Source organism: Brienomyrus brachyistius, chromosome 9 (assembly GCF_023856365.1).
Source record: "Brienomyrus brachyistius isolate T26 chromosome 9, BBRACH_0.4, whole genome shotgun sequence".
NCBI lineage: Eukaryota > Metazoa > Chordata > Actinopteri > Osteoglossiformes > Mormyridae > Brienomyrus > Brienomyrus brachyistius.
This window is the reverse complement of record NC_064541.1, coordinates 11466976-11489031: the sequence shown is the minus strand read 5'-3', so window position 1 is coordinate 11489031 and position 22056 is coordinate 11466976. Positions and strand designations below refer to the sequence as shown.

General features: G+C 45.4%; 2 protein-coding genes across 6 annotated transcripts in view; both read left to right on the top strand.

Annotated features, from left to right (window-relative positions):
• The first annotated feature begins 817 nt into the window (after nt 1-817).
• si:ch211-215i13.3 (brain and acute leukemia cytoplasmic protein) lies at nt 818-2859 on the top strand. Its single transcript, XM_049026005.1, has 3 exons — nt 818-1185; nt 1721-1866; nt 2279-2859. Exons 1-3 carry the CDS (start codon nt 1014-1016, stop codon nt 2372-2374), a joined length of 414 nt encoding a protein of 137 aa, XP_048881962.1. The 5' UTR covers nt 818-1013; the 3' UTR covers nt 2375-2859.
• Nucleotides 2860-4806: 1947 nt separating this feature from the next.
• The window catches only part of LOC125748650 (protein spire homolog 1-like), a 39921-nt gene continuing 22671 nt past the window's right edge, over nt 4807-22056 (top strand). For 2 of the 5 annotated variants that reach the window (XM_049025080.1, XM_049025079.1), the window contains exons 1-2: nt 4812-5375; nt 11490-11521. In XM_049025080.1, the coding sequence (XP_048881037.1) occupies nt 5030-5375; nt 11490-11521 (378 nt within the window). In that variant the 5' untranslated portion in view covers nt 4812-5029. Of the gene's footprint in view, nt 5376-11489; nt 11522-22056 lie in introns of all 5 variants that reach the window. The other 3 variants (XM_049025083.1, XM_049025078.1, XM_049025082.1) reach the window with 3 other exon arrangements.

Here is a 22056-nt window from a genome sequence, read left to right as displayed (position 1 = left end):
TCTGCTGCACAATGACATTAACAACCCGGCAGCGAAAAGCTGGTGTTAGTGTAACTTGATACGTTTCTTGAAACACTGAAGTTTTGAGACAGGCAAATAAACCATTTGTCTCATACATTAATAAATAAATAAAGGTATTTCATTGTAAACCACTGGGCAAAAACTAGATGGACCAGCAACCCTGAATAAGGAGTACTGGTACTTGCAAGAAGCTGCCAAAATAATATTTAAGCGGAGACTTTCAAAATGGCAGCTTTAAAAGCAGGAGTTTTCTGTCAAAATAGAGTGTAGGCTAGGCATGTTTCATAGGGCTTCTTACCTTTTTATTCGACGAACGTATGATCCAATAGGCCCTCTGTCCCCTAAAGGAAGATGGACCGGATCAGTAGCGGGAGATGCTTAAACGCTCAGTGTACGGATACACACGTCAGGGCAGCCTCTGGAAACCAAACAAGATGTTTGTCCAACTGCGGCTCATCCGCGTCATTCCCTTTTTCTTCACTCCCAGCATTATGCGTTCCACCAGAAGAGAGAAAATATTAAATAGTGAAAGATAAAAGTAAATGTTGAAAATGTGAAACACTGACTAGACTTTTATGTCAATACTTTAACACCAGTAATAACAACAATAACAACATGTCTAATAATAATAACAAGCTCCCTACATTTGCAAACAGTATATTATTGTTATTAATTTATTCTAGGTGCCTGAAATGAGCTAAAATACATGTGTGCTATAACAGAAATTACGTGCTATACATATTAAGAGCAGATTTGTTTTCAATCTTGTACGCCTACCGTGACGTAGACAGGCTTTTTTATTTCTCCCGCAGAACCCCCTACATCCGTAGAGGGGGTTTCGTACTTATACCCGTTTCGGAGCATTTTCGTTGAAGCAAATGGCGGTAGCGGCAGAAGCGTTTCGGGGAGCGATGGCTTTGAGCATGGTGGGGGCTTAAGGGGGGGACTGAAAGCCTTCGCTTTTGGACGGCCAGCGGGGGAGGGCAGCGCGGATGGGTTGCGGTGGAAGCAAGGCTAACGCAATCGAGCCACGCTACTATGAAAGCTGGACCAGGGAGACCGAAACGACATGGCTAACAAACACCGACACCGAGGTCCCCCAGCTGGGTGTCATCAACAAAAATCACGGCAATGCTGAAAAAGAAGGCGCCGCAACATGTGCAGGTTAGTGACGGGTAAGCTCCCGGTCATTGCAATAATGCTGCATTACAGCTGAATGAACTGCGATAACTCCTGCAAAAGACAGAGAAACATGCATTTCTTTTAAATTGAAAATCGAACGCTCTCATTCCTGATAATCGGATTTTATAATGCACGCAAAAATAGTACAATTTGTGAAAACTGCGCCTCTAGGAACACCCAGGTAACGCAAGGCAGTGATGGTACACGCAGGAATATCGGAGATAACGGGAAAAGGTGATTTGCAAAATCATAAAGCGCAGAATCCAATTTATCACAAGGTACGTAAATGGCTCACAGAAAAAAAAACATATCCTTGGAAGATGATCATGTGTATGTCCAATCCTCTATACGTTATGCACGTTTATTTATCAGTCTCTCTATTTATTTAGTTCATCGTCATTATTATTATTTTATTCTTATTACTTGAGCTGTAACGTAAGAAATTTAAAGTTAACCAAGGGAGGGCTGTTGACCCGGCTGTCATGACTGGGTCAGCGCTCCTATCTTGACTTTCCAGGTAAGGGGGATGAGGGAAAACAGGAGAGCGCTGGCGCCTCCCATCGGCCGAAAAAAATGGTGAATGCCTGCACGCAGTGTGGGAAAGAGTCCCTGCCCTCAGGCGCGGGCACCAACTGCCAGAGGGGGTCTTCTTATCATGAGGAGGTATGACTGGCAGGTTTGGGTTTACATTCATACTCTGTCACCTGGGCGTATCACACATGTACTCTAGATACCAGAAAGGTCCAATCGAATGTTTAATCTTTTTTCTGTACACAAAAACCCTAAAGAATATTAAATCTCCTGGTCCAAAATGTATTTTCTTGACGTAACTGCTGTGAGGTTCTGTGAATGTTGATTCCCCTGGTGTAACTAGTTAGCGCTGCTAGGCTGCACAAAGGCTTTGGATTATTATGCTGTTTGAACATAATTTACCCCTCAAGAGACAGACATTCAGTTCAGTTGAGCTCTTCGTTTCCAGTTCCAGAGTGTGAAGAAAAGGCACACGAGCACTGTGTGTGTGTGTGTGTGTGTGTATGTGTGTGTGAGCGAATCTCTCCATCTTTTTTAATGGTAGGTCACAGAGGAATCCGGAAGGGAGGCACGTGGGGGCGGAGCAGACAGCCCCCAGGAGATGAGCGTCAGGCCGGCGACGCCCCAGGGTGTGAAATAGGGCCCAGCATTCCCAGGAGGACCCCCACCCGAAGGCCACACCTGGAGTGTCTGCTCTCCGTGTGACTGACCGAGGCTGCTGGAGGAGCTGTTTTTATTAAACAAGCCAGGAGGCGCCGAAAGCGGCCTGGCATGGTGACGGGCTGTCGGCAGGCGCGTGCAGAAAGTTGCCTTTTGCTGTTTTGAAAGTGCCGCTGCGTCGTCCACCGTCAATGATCGTGCCGGTCCATCGATAGGACGTTCCTCAGTCCTCAACCATCATGTCCACCATGAATTTCCCTAGAACTAGCAGTTAAAACATGCCAACTCGTCTGAATGCTTAATGAAATATCCTGCTTCGATACATGAGAATAAGAAGTATTTAAAACCACAAAATCTCCTGTTATACAGATATGTTCCCAGGCCTTAATTAATGGATGACTTTCTTCTCTAACTGTTATGTGTCCAGTGTTATTTCTTCTGTTAAATAAAAGAAACCACCATCTTGTCCGGTCCATCTCTGTCTATCCTGTGTCGATTTACCAAACTAGTGTTTCCCAATCCGGTCCTTCGGGACCCACAGTCGGTCAGTGTTTTTGCTCCCTCTCAGCTCCCCACCGGGTACCCAGTGCACTGCTGAGAGCTGGACGGGAGCAAAAACGTGGACCGCTGTAGCTCCCCGAGGACCGGATTGGGAACCATATCTCTAGCTCGTGAGAAGAGGGATGGATGTTTACATGGCGTGTGCAGATGCCCTCTGTGCTATGATTAGCTGTAACAGTTTTCAGTGTGGCTTGTCTGATTTTTCTTGGCAACTGGGCACACGGCAGGGAATGATTGCGAGGCTCCGTACCAGCTGGTGCACAACATGGTCATCGCATATGTACGAAATCTGCTATTTCTTTGCAGCTGCCACTTTAGGTTTAAGTTCCTTATATGCTTGATCTGGGGTCACGGCAAAGGGTGTGGTGCTCTCTGACCTGCGGGCAAGCTGACTGGTGCAAGTCACAGACACACTGCTGCAAAACAAGTCTCACTGGAAAACAGACCTTTCTGTGAAAAAACTTCCAAGATTCACTATCCTCGCCAACTGTGAAAAAAGAGGTTCATCAAGAGACTGGAGTTTGCTTTTCAGGCTTTAAGAGGGTTAGGGGGTCAAGGCTGCACAGCGAAAATTTGGGGGGAAAACAGCAATAAACTGAAATTTGCCTCAGGATCTGATCTGGACCACTGGACCCCTAAACCTACAGTCGTGAATCACACAGTGAATCAGCACAAACAATCCCGGTCACCTGACTTTCCTTCCCGAGAAGACCACGCCCCCTCATTTCACACTGGGATAAAAATGACTCTCAATTATACCCTGTATTTATTGCAAGACCGATCTTACAGTTTTATCATCCACAAGTATTACGTGGAGTTTTAATCCCACCCGAATATTATTTCGCCGTTTTATGTAAAACAGTCAGAACATCCACTTAAGAGCAAATGTTTAATGTTTGACAAAAAAAAAATCGTGATTGAACAAGGCCTACTTGAAACTACTTGAAAGATGAAAGGCTTTAGAGCGAAAATACTACAAAAAAGTAAGTCGGATTTTACTTCCGGAATAACAATTTTAAATACGAATTGTGGTTTTATAACATGCACGTGTTTCTCAAATAAAAAAACAGTATATAATAAAAATAAACAAAAAATAATAAAATACATCCAGAAAATATTTTTTTAGAAAGTGATACGTTGGCTGTCAAATATCCAGCAGGGGGCGCAATAAGACACGGTAAAGCTATAAAGCTCCAGAATTAATTTTCCCTACAGGATTACAAATATTTATTAAGCACTTCGTTTAATGGCTCAGCTCGTAAGTTTCTCGAAAGAGTAATCAGTGCATCTTAAATTGCTAACAGTACGGTCTACGCACAAGGCATTTCATTTACGGAGACAAGGAAAAGATATTCATCCAAAATAATCGAAATCAATGTACCGTTTGTGATACCTCGAATATTTGATACATCTAAAATTTGTTCATATGTGACTTCGTTATACATAGATGATTCCCTTAGGGAAACATCTGTGAAATGCCTGTCATTTTAAGGAAGAATAAAATAATTCATGTGACGAATTCAACTTAGGAATCCCAATTAATATAAAAAGGGGCAGGTTATGAAACAGGATTACAAAATTTAGTATTATGGCGAAAGGAAATTTACAATGGGGGTCACACCGGCTGATGTTTAACCCTGGATGCACAGTACAGGGTAACACAGTACAGTAAGTTTAGGGTAACACAAATAATGTACAGCATTCGGCTATGATTCGTGATAACTACAGCTATTTGAGTGCGTTATTTTAACACATTTTTATCACAATATGGGGAAATGAAAAGGAATAGAAATCAGGATTCCTGCAGCGCAGAGTCATAGCTGGAGAACGAAAATGGCAACACCGGTAGGAATTATACAACTTACCGGGCATGTGGACCACGTAAGCAAGCCGGTCACGTGACCAGAGCGCATAAAAAAGGGCTGAGAGCAGGGCGGCAGTATTCATAGGACTGGAGTTATGATCGGGATCCGCGTCGGAGGGTACAGTTCTGCCCAATGACTTACAGCGAACGCTGGTGCGATTAGCTGTTTAGGCTCGGACCCCCCTCCACTTTGACGGATATAATGAGAGCATGGCCAAGCGGCGGGACGCCGATGAAGGGAAGCTGAGCGCTCCTGCGGCGCAACCGGAGCGCGGCGATGCGCTGGATCCCGGGCAGCTGACCGTGGACAGCGAGGATGGGGCGGAGGAGGAGTTGTCGCTGGAGGAGATCTTGGTTCTGTATGGCCAGCCGATCAACGAGGAGCAGGCATGGGCCGTGTGCTACCAGTGCTGCTGCTCCTTGGCGCAGGGAAGCGGGAGGAAATCCAGGTCCCATGCGGCTTCGGCCGGGTGTCACGCACGGAGGATCGGGGGCCCCGAAGATGTCAGGATTGCCAAAGATGGGTCTGTCAGGTTACAGCATCAGGAGGCTCCAGGTAATAACGCCAGGCTGCCAGTAAGGTAGCATCATTCCCCTGCTCATTTCTGACAACTTCAGGGATGATCTCAATCTGTTCTCTTTTGTTATATTAATAATCAAAATTTCAAAGCTTTACACTTATTTGCATTAAGAAATAAAACACCACTGATTTGCCCCCAGTCTACGAATAATGTAGAAAACATTTGTCGCACTGATGAAAATATTCCTGAAATGCTCTCCATACGGTTTATACTCTGTTGGCTATTCTGTATTATTTTACGTACAAAATAGCATTGACGTGAGCGTTTGGACGGGGAGGCTGTGTCTGCGTGCAGCCTTTACAGTGGCCATGTTTGTCGTATATAAATGACATAAATGTATTTTCGGTAGTGGGTTGCAGAGATGCCAAGCGCGCCGTTATATTGTAGGGATGCCGCGCAGGTCCATCTTGTCGGCTGCTGAAATTTATACCGCAAATCTAGATTATGTAACACGCGTGGGGATCAAGCCCAGCCTTAGCTGAAAAAAAACATGCAATTCCATGACTATCATTGATCTATCGTATCAACATCCGATTATCATTTTGTCATGAGATCATTTCATCCAGATTTTTTATTAAATGTTTTGTAGTCAACATCAAATCAAGCGGCTGGCACTGAATTTCAGATTTAAATAACGATATTTACAACTGTCCGTCTAGCTGCCCCCCCCCAGAGATCCTTCCAGATGGTGGTCGACACAAAGGTGGTGTCTCCCGAGCTGTCTGTCTGTGCTGTAAACAATGGAGCCGTGCGATTTAATCAGCCCAGAACTCGGACAAAAGGACCCCCACCGCCATGACATTAACCAAGTGCATGGCGCCTGTCGTTGACCGCGAATTGCCTCCCCATTGAAAAATCTGGGCTACCACGAATATCAACCTGCAGTTATCCTAACATCAAGATGCTGAAGTGCCTTTGGTGTAAGATTTAATAATATTTACCTGCCTGTCGTTACCAGTATGATGTCAGACATGACGGAATAAATTAAAGCAATATCTCCGGATGATTTTAAGCAGGTTAACTAAAGAACAGTTTAAATCCTTGGTGGTTTAGTGAATTATAAATAAACTTGGCCTATTTTTGTGTAGAATTTGTTAATATGAAAAACATGTAATGTGAATTAAATATTTTAAGTACAATTTAAAATTTCCACTCATATGATAGTAAATGGTTAGATACGTTTAGACACAAACAGACTTAAATGTTATTGTGACCTTACTTTTACTTCGGGTTTATAGGTGGGGGTCGGGTGGGGCAGGCCCCTGAATTCACAGAAATTGTTCCAAACAGTTGCCGTCTGTCTGCTGTTTTCCGACTCCTGTCCATTATCGCTGTTTCAGATTACCGCTGTAATACATCGCGGTGCCGCTGGCTGTCCGGCGCGGGTCCATCTGGCAGCTCGCAGCGCCCGTTTGCTCAGCCTCACACACTTAGGCTCTCGGTGACACGGGGCTGGCCTTGCTAAATGCTAAATGAACGGACTGATAAGCTTCGTGTTGCATCCTCAGTTACACTCCAAAGTTCGAAATCTTACCTCTGGATGCTTGCGGTGGTTTTCGCAAAGGAAAGGAAGGCTCAGGTGGGGCTACGCCGCCATCCCATCCAGGATGCCTTCAGTGTAGTGTGCCGTGTTTCCTGTGATAGACTCCAGGTTCACTGCAACACTGTACTAGAGAAACGGTTATGGAGAAGCAAGGTTGGATTGGTGAATAATAACAATAATAACATGATTATAAATACAGGTAATATGACAGACAATGTAAGGAACCAGCCACCAGACCTACATGTGTGAATAATCTTTGAATACTGTGTTGTTTTCAATCGTTTCAGAAAAAAAATGTTGCTCTGGGATTGGAACATATGACCGACTGGGTTAGACTGCCCAGTCCCCCCCCCCCCCCCCCCCCCCAAAAAAAAAGAAAAAAAAAAAAAGAACACAGTCAAAGCAAAAGTGTCATACGGAAGTTTCTCCAAGAGGATTCTGGGAGCTAAGAGGCCGTTTGATTAGCTACATGATTTAAGGGTGCTGGGAAGTCAGTAACCCCTTAGAGTTCACCTGCGTAAATATTTCTGCTCTTTTGAAACATACTGAATTTACCAATCTGCGTTGGGACCCAGTGATAGACTTAATGACATCACAGCCATGGAAATATGTTGCAGCCTGAGATGATCTGTACATGGCTAATTTAGGAAAGTCATGTGACACTCAGCTTCATTGCACCCAGAGATCTGAAACTTTTGGAGTCTATTAACCCAGATCCTGGGATCTTAATCCTGGGATGTCATTACTGGTTGTGGAAAATCAATACTACAGTAATAAGTGCATAAGTGCTCTTGACTTCTAGTTACTTCTAGTTACGACAGGTCATCACAATGGCCTGGGGGGGGGTTACAACTCCTCTACCACACTTGGTACATTTAATGACCTTCAAATTATCCGCAAACCTGTAGTCACCTTACGTAGTTTTTTTGTGTAAATTACATTATAATGCCTAAATTCAGAGCTGGAATGGAGAACTGATTCTTTTTACCGCTTATCTAGTACAGGATCGTAGCAGGCTTTTTCCAGGAAATACAGGATACCTTTAGTGGAATGCCAGTTCACTGCACACTAGGACAGCTAGAAATACTAATTCACCTAAATTCATGGTTTTGGGCCATGGGAGGCAACCAGAATGAAACTCAGGAAGAGCATCCAGACACCACAAAGACACACGGCCTGTGGTTGGATTCAAACTCCCAGCCTGGGAGGTGTGAGACTACAACAGCGTCGAGTGTGTCGTCTCTTTTGTGATCACCGCGTACTTACAATGACTTGCCTTGATTTTTTAATTTTTTTTATCTGCTGCTAATTACATTCCTTCAGAGCATAATTCTCTTTGCGCCACTTCGGCCAGAGCCCCGCCCACCACAGGCATCGCCGACTGCCGCCTTTTGCTACAGAAGTATTTGCTGAACTTGCCAGAACAGGAACGATGGCATTCTGTGCCATGGGTAACCATAGCGACTCACGGGGTTGGTCCAAAAACGTATCCTGCTCTTTCTGTTCCATGATGTGTTTCCTGCCACCTTTTCCTCCTTCTTGGCTGAAGATAAAATGCGCCCTCCAGCTGGAGCGCTGGGGTGGCTCTGCGAGACAGAAGCGAGGGAGCGTTTGAGGATGCGGCCGACCTTCCAAAGGCGTCCGTCTTAATTGTGACAGCAGCGTCGCGATGGACGAAAAGACTCTGGGTGGGGTGGGGTGCGCTGTTTACACCCTGTCTTTGAGGCTCTCTGTGCCCGGCTCACTTTCTCCAAGTCACCGGACTGATATCTGTTCATCTCTTAAGTAGGTTGATGTGATATATTTTGTCTATTTCAAGGAGCCATAACACAACAGGAAGTTAAAATGAGCTCCGGTATCGTAATTATCTCAATTAGGATCAGTTATCATCATAGGGAGGAGGCCATATTTGTTTTCCAAATTTTTTTTTCTTTCTTCAGGTAAAACTTGTACTGTGGGTGTCACCTTTAGTGCCATATTGCATATTCTATGTGGCATTGCCTCACACCTCCAGCGTTGTTGGTTTGAGTCCCACCTCAGTTCTTTGTATATGAAGTTCTCATGTTCTTCTCTGCTGGGTTCCCCGTTTGCCTTCCGAAGGCCAAAGACACACAATGAGGCTGATTGATGCATCTGATTTGTACACGTGTGAGTGTGTTTGCGACCTGCTGTGGAGAGGCCTCCATTCAGGGAGTATTCCAGCCTTCTGTCCTGTGTCGTGTCAGATCGCTCCAGACCCCTTGTGACCCTGACTAAGATAAGCATTTAGAGGCCAAATGGACGATTTCTGAATTTACAGATCACACACAGAAAGTAGCTGAGCTGGATTCAGTATTTTGACCAAAGCTGGCCAATAATTCTGATTCTGAGCATGATTCAGGTTATATTCTGCTGAGATTGTAGATAGGCTGCCAAAGGTTAGACAGTTTAAATGCGGGAGTTATTATGTACAGGTTTACCTGGGCTGGAGTCCAGGGGCTTCCACCAAAGAGGGGCCTCGACTAACTTTATTCAATAAAATTTAAACTCCACACCCAACTCCCCCCCCCAGCATCAGTCAACAAATTTTATTCTCATAGATAACAGTGGTCTTCTGATTTACATAATTTGTTAGGCAAGTAGAGCTCAGAATGACCTGGAGGTAATCAGCCAGGCCTCCAGCTGCATCTGCTGCCTCTCGATGTCAGTCCAGCCAACATACCCTGGCTGATTTATTCCCTCCTCCATCAGAATTGAACTTATTCTCAAGTCACAGAGGTCCTGATGGGTTCTGTTACATTCTGCTCTGTTGTTTGTCCTTCATACTGTAGACCCTAAGTCAGAGGTAGATAGTTCAGGTTCAGAAAGTAAAAATCCAGACTCTCCGACTGTGACTCTTTATACTCAACTGGTTGGTTGAAACAAAACCTTGGTCTGGATTTGTACTTACTGGACCTGGAACTTCCACCTCTGCTTGGCCTGTATTTTTCAATTTACTTTAAATACCAAAATATGCGGAGGAGGCAGACACAGCTGTGACTCAGTAGAGCCATTTTACGGAGGGGAGTTTTGAGTGGGTGGGAGTGACATGTAGCAAACACACCTAGCTTTGCTTAATCTTGCAGGGACGTTGAATTAAAAGGCTAATTGGGGGGGGGTCATGTTTTCACTGGGTTGCAATTAGACTGCACTGTGTTCTTCCACATAAACAATTAAGACATTCGTCTTCTCAGAATACACCGTCATCTGTGCCCGCGGGAATGACATAGCTTTTTGGCTGATAAATCTCCAACACAGAATAATGTCTTTTTTCCCTCCCTGAGAATCAGTTTATTAATGTGAAATCCCTCAGCCCCGCCCCCTGTGACACGCCCTGCCCCAAGCCTTAAGTGCAGCTGAGCTTGATGCTTAAGGTGTTGAGTGAATCGCTTCAATTTTTTATTGGAAAGATTGTAATTAGAGTTCAATTAAATTGTATGGTAACTCATATCTTCCTTTAACTCTCCAATACCTTTGCTTTAGTAGCGTAATTAATAATAGCATTAATTTGTAATGCACTTCCATTGAATCAGTCATTATTTGTTCATAGCTTGTGAAAAGAATATGGTAGAAAAAAATGGAAAATAATATTAAAGTTTTACAAAAGGTGAACATTTATTTAATTTTTAACAATAATGGGTACAGCTGTCTGACTAGAAGAATTAAAGTGTATAGCTTGGGAGCTTATGGAGTGTGTAACTCAGTCAGTTAATTTCCTTATCAAACCTGAGGAACATGACTTCGGTGCTGTTCAGAGCAGGGCTGGGGAATACTGTGCTACTGAACAGGGTGTGTGTGTGTGTGTGTGTGTGTGTGTGTGTGTGTGTGTGTGTGTGTGCTCGCGTAATGACGGGACTCCCCACAAAGTGAGTCTGTGTTCACGCCAAGCCGTGAGTGTTAAACGGGGCAGCTCTGGCTGTTTGACCCCCTGGCTCCACTTTAGCATTGTTGGAGTTGCCGTGGTGTTTCCATAGCAACAGTATGGAGACAGAATCCATGACGGGGGGGGCGCCAGGAGTCCAATAACCTGGTATCCCATTCTGTTAAGCACTTCCATAATAATAATAAAAAAACATCTTAAGAAGCTTAAGATTCTTATATTACAAGTAATTTAATATTAAAAATATGGCATAAGGCAAAAAAGCAATTATGAGTTATTTTAGTTTGTCCTTTCTGTCTGTTTTTCTTCCCTATTTAATTTAATAAAATGCTTACAGGCATCTCACAAGAGGGCTTTTCTAAGCTAACTGCGGCTGACAGAGATTACAAAATGGTTTCAAAAATGGTCTTCATTCTAACAAAATAAACCTGTAAACTTATCCCTCTGGTCCTGTATTAACTCCTAATGGTCTTTCATCCATTTTAAGCACCGTACAGTTGTTGTCCTTGTAAAATATGGGCCAGAGCCAAAGAATTGGCTCCAGTCGTTCTGAAGCCCAGTGACTCATGGTAACGGGCGCTGCCATTCTTCGTGAATGATGTTCTGTAGCTGTAAGTATGACTTTGGTGTTTTTTTATTCCCCAACAGATAAGCATCGGTCACCGTGCACAATGACAGAGGTGAGTGTCACTCCTTTATTATGTGGATGCTGTGATTTTCACTTTCACATGTCGTCTCCCCCCCCGGGAATGAAGTTTCCAATAAATGACCCCCCTGCTCCCCCCACCTGTGACCTTATGGGTCAGCCTTCACCAGTATCTACCTGAATTCACCTTTGGTTCTGTCTTCCAGCTCAGGCCGCCCCAACCATGCATGTCTGGGGCGGGATTAACCTTCAGACTTCGACTTGTTCCTCCTCCGAATCGCACCAAACTCGAGCAGTGCCCGTTTCGACCGTTCCAAAGACAGGCAGCTAAAAAATGCCCTAGATCGAGTCGGATGACCTCGCATGACTGCACAGCGACAGGCGGTGATTCTCAAGTAGCAAAGACCGGTTTAGCCATGGGGAAATTCGTAATGTTTATATTATATTAACGGTATTAAATGACCCATTCTGTCCTGACCTGAAATTTGGATTGGACCAAACCTAGTATGTCTCTGCTTGCGCTGGAGATGTGGATCAATGAGTTTGTCAAGATAGAAGCTCATTGGAAAAAAAAACATTTTATAATAAAACTATACGCAGGTTTGTTTGTCTGTATAAAGCTGTAGTTTGCGGCTGTCGTTTAAATCAGGATCTTGGCCTGTCCAAGACGGCTTAGTCACCTCTCAAGGTTTCCTGTGGTTGGCGTGATTAATCTCCTTGGCTTTATAATCTGTTTTTTTCGGTAATGACCAGCATGAATGATTTTTTATTTTTTTTTTCCTACCTGAGGGCCAGGCGAGGCTTGCCTCAGTCCGGTAAAAATATCCCGGGTCGGACAGTTTTCTCGTGTAGGCGTGTCCAGCTGTCCTCCAAGGCGTGGCCGACTTGCTGCATTCCTGCGGCGGTTGCGGTGCTTGTCATCAGTGCCTCCGCCTAGATACATTTTCAGGGTTGTAATTAATGGAGGGTTTCAGTGTGAAACACGTCACGCTGGTGTCCTGTCGAGCAGGCCATTCGTGGAGGGGGGCTGCCGGATTCCTGCCCTAGTGCTTGGAGCGGCAGCTCGAGTGCAGTGGTCTGTCTGGAGCGGCAGCTCGCATGCAGTGGTCTGTCTGGAGCGGCAGCTCGCATGCAGTGGTCTGTCTGGAGCGGCAGGCGCGTTGGGGCTGGCTTGTCTGGGTGGTGCTGCGGGTTGCGACGGTTACCCAAGGCAGGCTGCCCACAAGCTGGCCAGGGCTTACTCCCAGTGACCCCCCCTGTATGGCCGAAAACCAGACCAGTGCCTACACAGGGGGCAGGGTGTCACTTTAGTGCTCATTTGCTAAGTGAGCAAGCGTGTTGGATTTACCTGCAAGATCAAATAAAAGCAGTCAAATAAATTAAGTACAAATCGAGGATGTTGTGACGTTTCTTCTCTGCATGCAGTAGATCAGGAGTCACCAGCATGGTGCCCACGGCCACCATGATGCCCCCCAGGACCACATGAGTCTCCCGCGGACCTGTTCTAAATATAGCCTCTTCTAAAAAGCATTTAAAACATGTTTATTATACATGAAGTTTAGATAAGTTTAGGTAAAGTCTGTTCTGGTAGCTCTTCGTATGGCTCAGTACCTGTGAAGTGGCTCTCAGTTACACAAAGGTTGCCGACCCCCTGCAGTAGCCTGTTTATGTCGGCGGTTTTACAGCAGCTATAACTATGATGTTTACGGAAATCCCTGTATGAAGAGGCTTCAGGACATAAAAAAATCAAATTTTCATTTTGGACAACATTGCATATAATTTTTTTTTACATTTTCATCATCCTGCCTACATGCACCTATCTGGCTTCATTCTGCCGTGTTTTGGCTGGTAGAAAAAAACCGAGAGGAATAAAAGGGTCTGAGACTCGCTTGGCTGTTTTAAAAAACACAGACGATCTGCTTCCACTGAGGGCTTCTATAATCCAAACAGCAATTATAGAGATGGTTCCTTCTTATTCTTAGGGTTTGTGTGATGCTTTTCATGCGAATATAATGTCTAGTAACAATAACAGTAATACACATATATATGTAATAATATTCATAATAAAAGTAGACTATAATAATATTATATTATTATAATATTACAATATTACATTATAATAACATTATAATATATTAGGCCTATAACTACAATTACAAAAGCATATTATTATTATTAAGTGAATTGTTAAATACGATGATTACTTACAGTCACTTCTACACTGTTGTGATGTACGCATCCTGTGACAGTCCCATTTTCCCATCTGCCCTTATTTCCCCTGAAACACATTCGCTTGCTTGTATCTCCCCAAACTTCCCTGAACGGGGATGTTTGTCTGGCCGTAAGCTGTGTTGCTCTGTCGTCAGGGTCCCCGCACACATGCAGCTGTCACGCAGGCTGCGGGACACCGGGGGCAGCCTGTTGGCGGGATGGCCGGAGCAGATGGGACGACCGCCGGGGAGGGGGGGCACAAGCGGCGGGTCGAGCACAAACACCTGCTCACACTCACAAGCGTCACGCGTGGCATTACGGACACGCGTCTGCTTGCACACACGCAAACATGCGAGTGTTCTGAACCAGGGATGTGATTGATAGCGAGTGGATTAATCCCCTCATAAGCTGCTTTACCCCACGATGGTTCCTTGATCTGTCTCACGATGGATTCCAATCAGTGAATCCTGGAACTTCAGGGTAGTGTACTGAGCATGCCCGGCAGCCACGCCCAGTCGGAAGTCTCCGAGTCCAGCCGTGTTGGCGTTCATGCGCCTGTCATCGCTGCCTGCTTTGCACCCTGCCTGGAAGTTTGCGTCTAGAGCCTGAGAAACTGATTGCAATGGATGGATTGGGGGTGTCACTAAACAGGCTAGTCTGGTGCTGATTTTTCATTAGGTGCAGAGGTATAATATAGCAGTTTTGTCCAGGGTTGGGAGTCTGTCACCAATCATTGGTCTTTGGTTCTATGAGAGCCATTGAAATTCTGTTGCAATGTTCATGATTCAATTTCCTCCATGTTAAAAATAGCCCTAAATTTACTGTATTTCCTAGCAGTAGTGAAAGGAGAAAAAGAGACCATATTTTTCACCTGTCTAAACACTGCTGCACGCTCTACTTTCTTAGACAGCCTTTAATTATTACTCCTTACGGGGCTTTAATTAGCCACAGAGTGTACAGAAGAACTTGAAAGCGAATGCAGCGTGCAGTGTGAGGGTGTGACACTGGGCTACAGCGCCACCTACTGATCTGCAGGCTGCTCTGTCTCAGGCCCCGGTTCCAATTCACACCCATTTTTGCTAAAGCAAAGAATATAAATACAAACTGATGTAATTTGTTTATCATTTGATGATTTAACTCCGTTATCGTAAAAATCATTCGGAATAATATGCTGTTATCACAAAATGATCCTGGTTCATTTAGCTGACGACCGCAACAGATGAAAACACAGTTTCGTGTTTTTTTTTTTTGTCGTTGTGGCCAAGAGTCAAGATTCGGCCACGACCCAGAACACTGTGTCTCTGTGAGGAAACACATGCTTGTAGGATGGGACTCGCGATGATCCTGGTTCTGAAGAAGACTTACAGGAGCTGTGGAACATGCCAGAACCCGGGAGGCAGCTCTCCAGGCAGCCTAGACCCGATGTTTTTTTCCACGGACTCTGGCTCATCATGGGAGATCCTTAGTAGCCATTTCCTCCCTAGACTTTCCCCAGCGAGCTGAGAGATATAATCCCTACAGTGTCCTCGGTCTCCCCCCGCGGCCACTGGCCAGTGGGACGTTCCTGGAAACACTCCCTCCCGTCTGGGCAGCAGGTATGAATGTAGCATCTAAAGCGGCTCATTTCTATAAATGGGCCAAGTATGTGAAGCGGAAGCTGCAAGTGGCATAATGAAGAAAGTATGAGCAGATGGAGGAAAGGTGCATCTATGTGTTCTGCAGCCAAATCTATAAATAATGTATATATTTATATATATATTTCGGGTCAGACTGTGGGAAGCCAATCTGATTATTCAGCACAGGACCTGGAGGCTTAGGTCAGAACTCGCACCCTGATAGGTCCTGCAGGCATCATGGAGCTTGTATCCAGGCCCATGATACAAACAGAAGGTGCAGCCGACATTCCAGGATGGAATTTCATACTTTTGATGGTGACTCAATGTGTCAAGACAAATTTCTTGTTTCAGAGGAGACTATGGCCTTTGAAGCTGACCCGTTTGTTTCTGTGTGCATCTGTGTTTATGGGAATGTGACAGAGAGTCAGACAGTGTCCTGGGAGCTATAGAGCATGTGGAAGTCGCGCTTCGTCTCTGCCGCTGCTTTGGTGCCTCTGCCGGGTGGGGAGACATGGCTCCATTTTACCTGGAAGTGACAAGAAGCTCTTCTGAGGGATTCATCTGTATTTGTCCATCAGTTCTGTGACCGACGTAAGGCTTGTTCGCTGTGTTCCTTCATCACTGCTTATCGAGTTCTGACTTCATTTCTGCACCTTTGGTCTTACTGATAAAATTCCTTCCCTTTTCAGTCCAAGTTATGGATGCAGTCGAATAGATCAGAGAAACAATAGAGTAGATCCGGGAGGTGACATTTCACTTTTCTTTGTTCTTTTATGAACGCCCTCTGTAGAATCTGATTTGTTTGTGTGAATCCTCCCGTCAGCCATGGCCGAGGAGATGGACCTTGCAGTCCTTCCAGCTGAAAGTTTCTCATTCATGCTTAGGGTGACTTGAGTTGCCAGAGTAACGTCTTGGCGTCATGGAAACTCTTTTGTTGTGGGATGTTACGGGATGTTGTGGAATGTTGTGGGATGTTGTGGGACGCCCAAGCTATTAGCACTACCATAAAAAAATAAAAAAGATCATTTACTAGGGCTGCATGGCATGCATTATTTTAGGGCTGAACCATGTATTGTGCTCCAGTGCAATAATCGTGTCGCATTTGTCAGCGCTGCTTTGAGTCTGTTGACACTTGCGGCAACACTGCCAACTTATTTGGTAGGTAATAACAAAGTATGTCACTAGTTTATTTGATTTCATCTCCATTTTTGTTTTATGAATATAGTAATGGCATTTCGCATATCGGAATATGGTATCATAGGTGTGTGTGTCCATCCATCCATCCAGTTTCCAAACCGCTTATCCTACTGGGTCGCGGGGGGTCCGGAGCCTATCCCAGAAGCAATGGGCATGAGGCAGGGAACAACCCAGGACGGGGGGCCAGCCCATCGCAGGGCACATTCACACACACACACACACACACACACACACACACACACACACACACACACACCTATGGGCAATGTAGTAACTCCAATTTGCCTGAGCATGCCTTTGGACTGTGGGGGGAAACCAGAGTACCCGGAGGAAACCGCACAACGACACAGGGAGAACATGCAAACTCCACACACATGACCCAGGCGGAGACTCGAACCCGGGTCCCAGAGGTGTGGCAACAGTGCTAACCACTGCACCACCATGCAGTCCTATTATTAACACATGATATCTGAAATGAAAATGCCCTATAATTATTTTACGTGGAATTATTGGTGGTTTGTAAGCCCGTTCTGTAGACTGCTGTGTGTCCTGTTTTTTTCCCCCTTTAACAGTCAATGTGATGCATTGTGGGTAAAATCTGTGGCCCATACTTTGGATATCCAGTATGTGTGGCTCCCTCTACGCCTGGAGGTTGGGTTGTTTTTCCTCACTGGACTGTGGTGGATAATGGCTTCACTGCAACTGCAGTCCCACTGTTTCTTATCTTCCTTTGGGGGGTTGCTGGACCGCCTGGCGCACTCAGTGCAGCAGAGCGGTTCTGCCAAGCGGGCCTCACGGGCCAGGGGGGAAGGGCGGGCGGATGAAGGAGAGCCCTTTGAGGACTCACGCGGCACAGATGATAAGATCGGGGTACGCCTGTCGAGATGCCTGGGCTCCTCGGTTAGTGGGGATGTGGAGCACATAGCCTGAACCCCCTAATTCCTGAGGAGCAGCTTGGTGTTGGGCTGTCTCTTCGCTGACATCTTTAGAATAAGGTGTCTTTGCCCCTTTGATTTGATTAATCCCAGGTTAATCCCAATTCTGACTGGAAGACCATCCAGTATGTCACTAGTGCAGTGACTGGGTTCGTGTTCTATTGACTCCACAGCCAGTTTTATTGCCATCTTCTCTCCCAGCCATGCCCAGCGGTTGGCAGAGCTATCGCTGGTTGTGTCAAATGCCATTCCCTGCCCATCTCGCCCTCATGTTGTGGAAGGTAAATTAAACTTGTTTGTTTAATCTTCTTTTATAGGCGCAATTTGCTGTCTTTGCCCAGCTTATGAAAGTCTACATTTCCTCAAATCAGGACTATTTATTTATATGCAAGATCCCATCAGGAATTAGCCTTATTATTGGGTCTGCCTCTTTATCCATGGCAAACATGGCTGTGCTCCTGGATCCAGAGATCTTTCATGTCTAAGTTACACCCAGGAGTGCCGGCCTCTCTGAGCTGGCATACCTGGAGTCCTTCGCTTCGGCGATGCTAATTCCCCCACCAGGGGGAGAGACACACACAGCCTCCAGGAGCACCAGCTGTGCCGCCGTTATCCTGTCCCGTCCTGTTTGCCCGAGGTGTGTCAGCATGCTGTACGTCCCAAGTGAAATTATTTTAACTAAGCAAGGAGCGCTGTGGCATTAAGACTCTCCTGCTCGCTCTACAGCTCCCTCATTTGATTGGATAATTAATGGCATAAACAGAGTCTGCTGGTGGGACGCTGAAGGGGTGTACAAGGAAATGTATCATTTGACTCCTCAGTAACTTCACAAAGGGTTTCTGGTAGTTGGTATTTAATTAAGTAATTACATGTTTCCTTTGAGAGCTCTACAAGGTCTCTGTCATACGGAGGAACCGTTTCTATAGGATGTCAATGTAAAACCTGTTAGACTGAAGATTCTCTGACACCTGAGAGACACACCTGAGCTCGCGTTTCCTTGTTGGCTTGTGGCTGCAGTCAGCAGGACATGAAAAAGGGCCAGTGCAAATATTTGAATGAATGAAAGGAGTCTTCACATGTACGTTAATTAAGAGAGTGATTACAAGCAAACAGATGTGGGGTTTCCTTGCTGGGCAGCTGAATTGGCCATCACTGTTACTATTAAGATTACCAGTGCATTAACCAATTACAATTACCCGTTATTGTAAAGCGGCATGCATAATTTTGACCTTGTCAGTGAAAAGCCTCTTACCGTTCGACAGTGCAATTTGCACATGGGCAGGGAGATTGCACGTTTCACCAGAGTCAGACAGATTGAGGTCACCTCCGCAGTGAGACAGTAATTTATTTCTGTGTGCGATTCACTCTGCCCTCATGTTCTTCATATCAGCGGCAAGGCTAAGCTTTGTCTAGGGTCACTGACACTACGTTTCTCAGGATGGTTATTTGCTAGCAAAATCCGAATATGATTCCTTTTGCCTGTTAAAATAAAGAGCAGAGAGTGTATTTTTTTGGTTCCAGTGCTGGGAGGCATCTGTCTGTGGATTGACCACATTGACCACACCCCCCCCCCACACACACACACACACATACATACCAAAATGACGTTTTTCATTTTTGCTCCATCCAGATTGTGTCACAGATCCTTCAGGTGGTTTTTTGTATTTAATTTACCTGTAGCCTCTTTTAGACTCTCTCTGATTAGCAGCAGTGAAGCAGGTTGGACGTGCTTGGATTGAGTCTGAATGACACCGGCTACAGAGGAAGACGGACATTTCTTGGTCTAGAAATGTAGCCATGTGAGGAGAATGTGAGCAGGGAGTGATGGAGAGCTCTGGGCAGGAAGGGGACCTCCTTCTGGTGGGCGCGTACCTCCAGTGTGAATAAGGGCAGGTTCTGAGGAGGACCAAGGTCCTGCATGGCTGCTGGTTTTGCTTTGGCTCTGCATGTTAATTACTTGTTCTGTGTGCAGCACATAATTGGCGTGAGCGGTGTGTTCTGAGGGATCGCTGGCATGTTGGCTATTGGGCCACGTCTGTGCAAAGTGCCGCTGGTCGCTGGAGGCCCTGACGGGCTGCGTGAAGATTTACTGGTACCTGAACTTCTCAAGTTGTTCGAGTTTCATTTCCTCCTCTTTTTCTGCTACAACTTCCCCAATCAGTTTTTTTGTAAACATCCTAGCATAGGCTTGCGGTATGCTAACTTATTTTTAGCAATTCTTACCACAGTTAATGAACACCTGAGGAGAAAAGAATCCCTTCCCATGGCTTCAGGTGAGATTAATCTTAAACTAGGTGAGATTAATCTTAAACTCAGTGAGTTGGTAACTAATGGAAATGGACTGATTTAATTGCTTTTGGCTGCCTTGGAGAAACATGGCTCAGTGTGTGGTGAGAGAGCGTGTCTTTGACGGGCTTAGCCCCCTTATTCATAGGTCCTGCCCTCCCCCTCAGCCTCATTCCCAGCTCAGAGTCAGGGATCGTCACAGGTAACTGGACTAGAGTCTCTCCAGCTTTCTCTGGAACGTGGGAAAGTGCTCAATTCATCTTAACCCTGAGTTACCCACACCAAAGGCCTAGGAATTATTACGGATTCTGTCACTATGTTACCAGGCTGCTTATCGAGTTTTCTGTTATATTGTTAAACTTGTGATTTTCATATTTTTGCTCTGATGTGTTTTTGGGGAATATGTCCCTTAAACCCAACAGTACTGCAGTGCTTTAAGCACAAACAGTGAAAGCCTTTGCACTCAGTGGATTCATCATTATTAAGTGCTGTACACCTTAATGCCTTTCTGCATTATATGCCAGATCACACTATTATACTGAGAGTTATTTTTGTGCTTGCGGTCTTTCTGATGGCTTTAATGAGAACGGCCATTCTCCTCTGACCTCTCTCATTAATGCCGTATTTTTACCCACAGAACTAACACTGACTGTGTGGTTTTGTTTGTTTCTTTGTTCACACTGTGACAATCCCAGGAGAACGATTGTTCCTTGGATGCTGCAGCCACAGCATCCAGCACCTGCGATTACACCACAGTCGAAATCGCTCAGATCGCACGTCTTGATTACTAAGCCAAACAGTAACCGAACCTCTTGTACTGTATGTATTCAGCTGAAGTCACATGATTTTCTGTTTCGAGGAGCCAGCCGTTTTAGTAAACTGGCTGCTGAGTGTATGTCGGGGGTGTACCATCTTGAACTAGATGGGTAGTGTCTCTCAGACAGAGGTAGTGCCCCCCCCAGGCCTCTGGTTTTGTTTGGGCCTTGGAAATGATATATCACACTGTAGCTAGGCATGGGGGAGGGGCTTAGCCAGACCTGGGTCCTGTAAGGAGATACCACCGTCTCTGTGGGGGACAAAGGGGGGGATTCTTCATGATGGACATTGTTTCGCTGGTCCTGTCCTGTCACACGTATATCTCCTGCTGTATCTGGGGCAGGAACAGAAGGGCCCCCTCTTCTACCATTTGTTGTGTTTGGTGCGGCCTTATCTGTCCCTCCCCTCCCTAGTCTTGTTTTGTGTTCACCGCTTAGGCTTCTAGAATGATCTCGGGTGCCGTTCCCGGTTTCTGTCACAGACGTGGTGTTGAATGGGAGGCTGTGTACTGGGAGCCAAACTGGCAAAGGGCAGCATCATTACTGTCAGTCCAGCTGCTTAATTCACTCAGTCAGTCAAATTATTTACTGTGCTGCATTGTTACAAAGTTGTGCACAGGCAGTTTTTTGTGATGCAGAAGAAAAACCAAACAAATAGTCTCAGAAAACTGAAGCCTACTGATGTCTGACTGCGAGAAAATGTGATTTTAGTTTGAAGATTTGTGTGAAAGCACAACTGGCCGCTGAGTGTCTAAACAAAGCAATTTGGCACCGAATGTGAACAGTTACCTCTTCCAGTCCCCACCAGCAAAGAATGGTTGAGTCCATTTTCTGTAATCTACATACATAATGTCCTGGATGTGGACTCTACCTGTAGAACTGTAGGGGTGTTTGACCCAGACTGTCATCGAAATGTGTACATGGTCATAACCTTGTAATTTTTGTTTAATGCTCCATTTCTGTTTATTGTTAAATTAAATTTAATGACAGTTTGTGAGCAATAGGGTGCAGAGCCAGGCTGGTACCTCAGGGTAATTTAATATAATAAAAACTCAAGTTTACACCGTGTGCGGGACAGTGCATTGTGCTACAGTGGCTTTCATGAACCAAAATTTTCATAACAAGCAAGGAGCTAATGATTGCTTGTAAAATAATACGTTATTGTGTTGCACTGAAGGTGGCTTCGGACAGGTGCATTAGTGTCCTGCTTTAACATCACAGATGGTTGCGATGGAGGGTTAGGGTGGACTGTTACATAACACCAAGAAGTCATAATTATCCCTGTCAAGCTGAAGATTATCATTCCACAGCAGGCATCACAAATCCAGGTCACATAATCCTTTATCTGGGACCGGGTCACAGTCAGCCAGGAGGTTACCCCCAGGAGTGCGAGGCATGAGGGATCGCACTCCATCATAGTGCACGTGCTCACACCCACTGTGGTCGGTTTGCGGGAAGAAACCAGACCGGCAGAAAGTTAGCGGCGCAATCACCAGTTTATTCGAAACA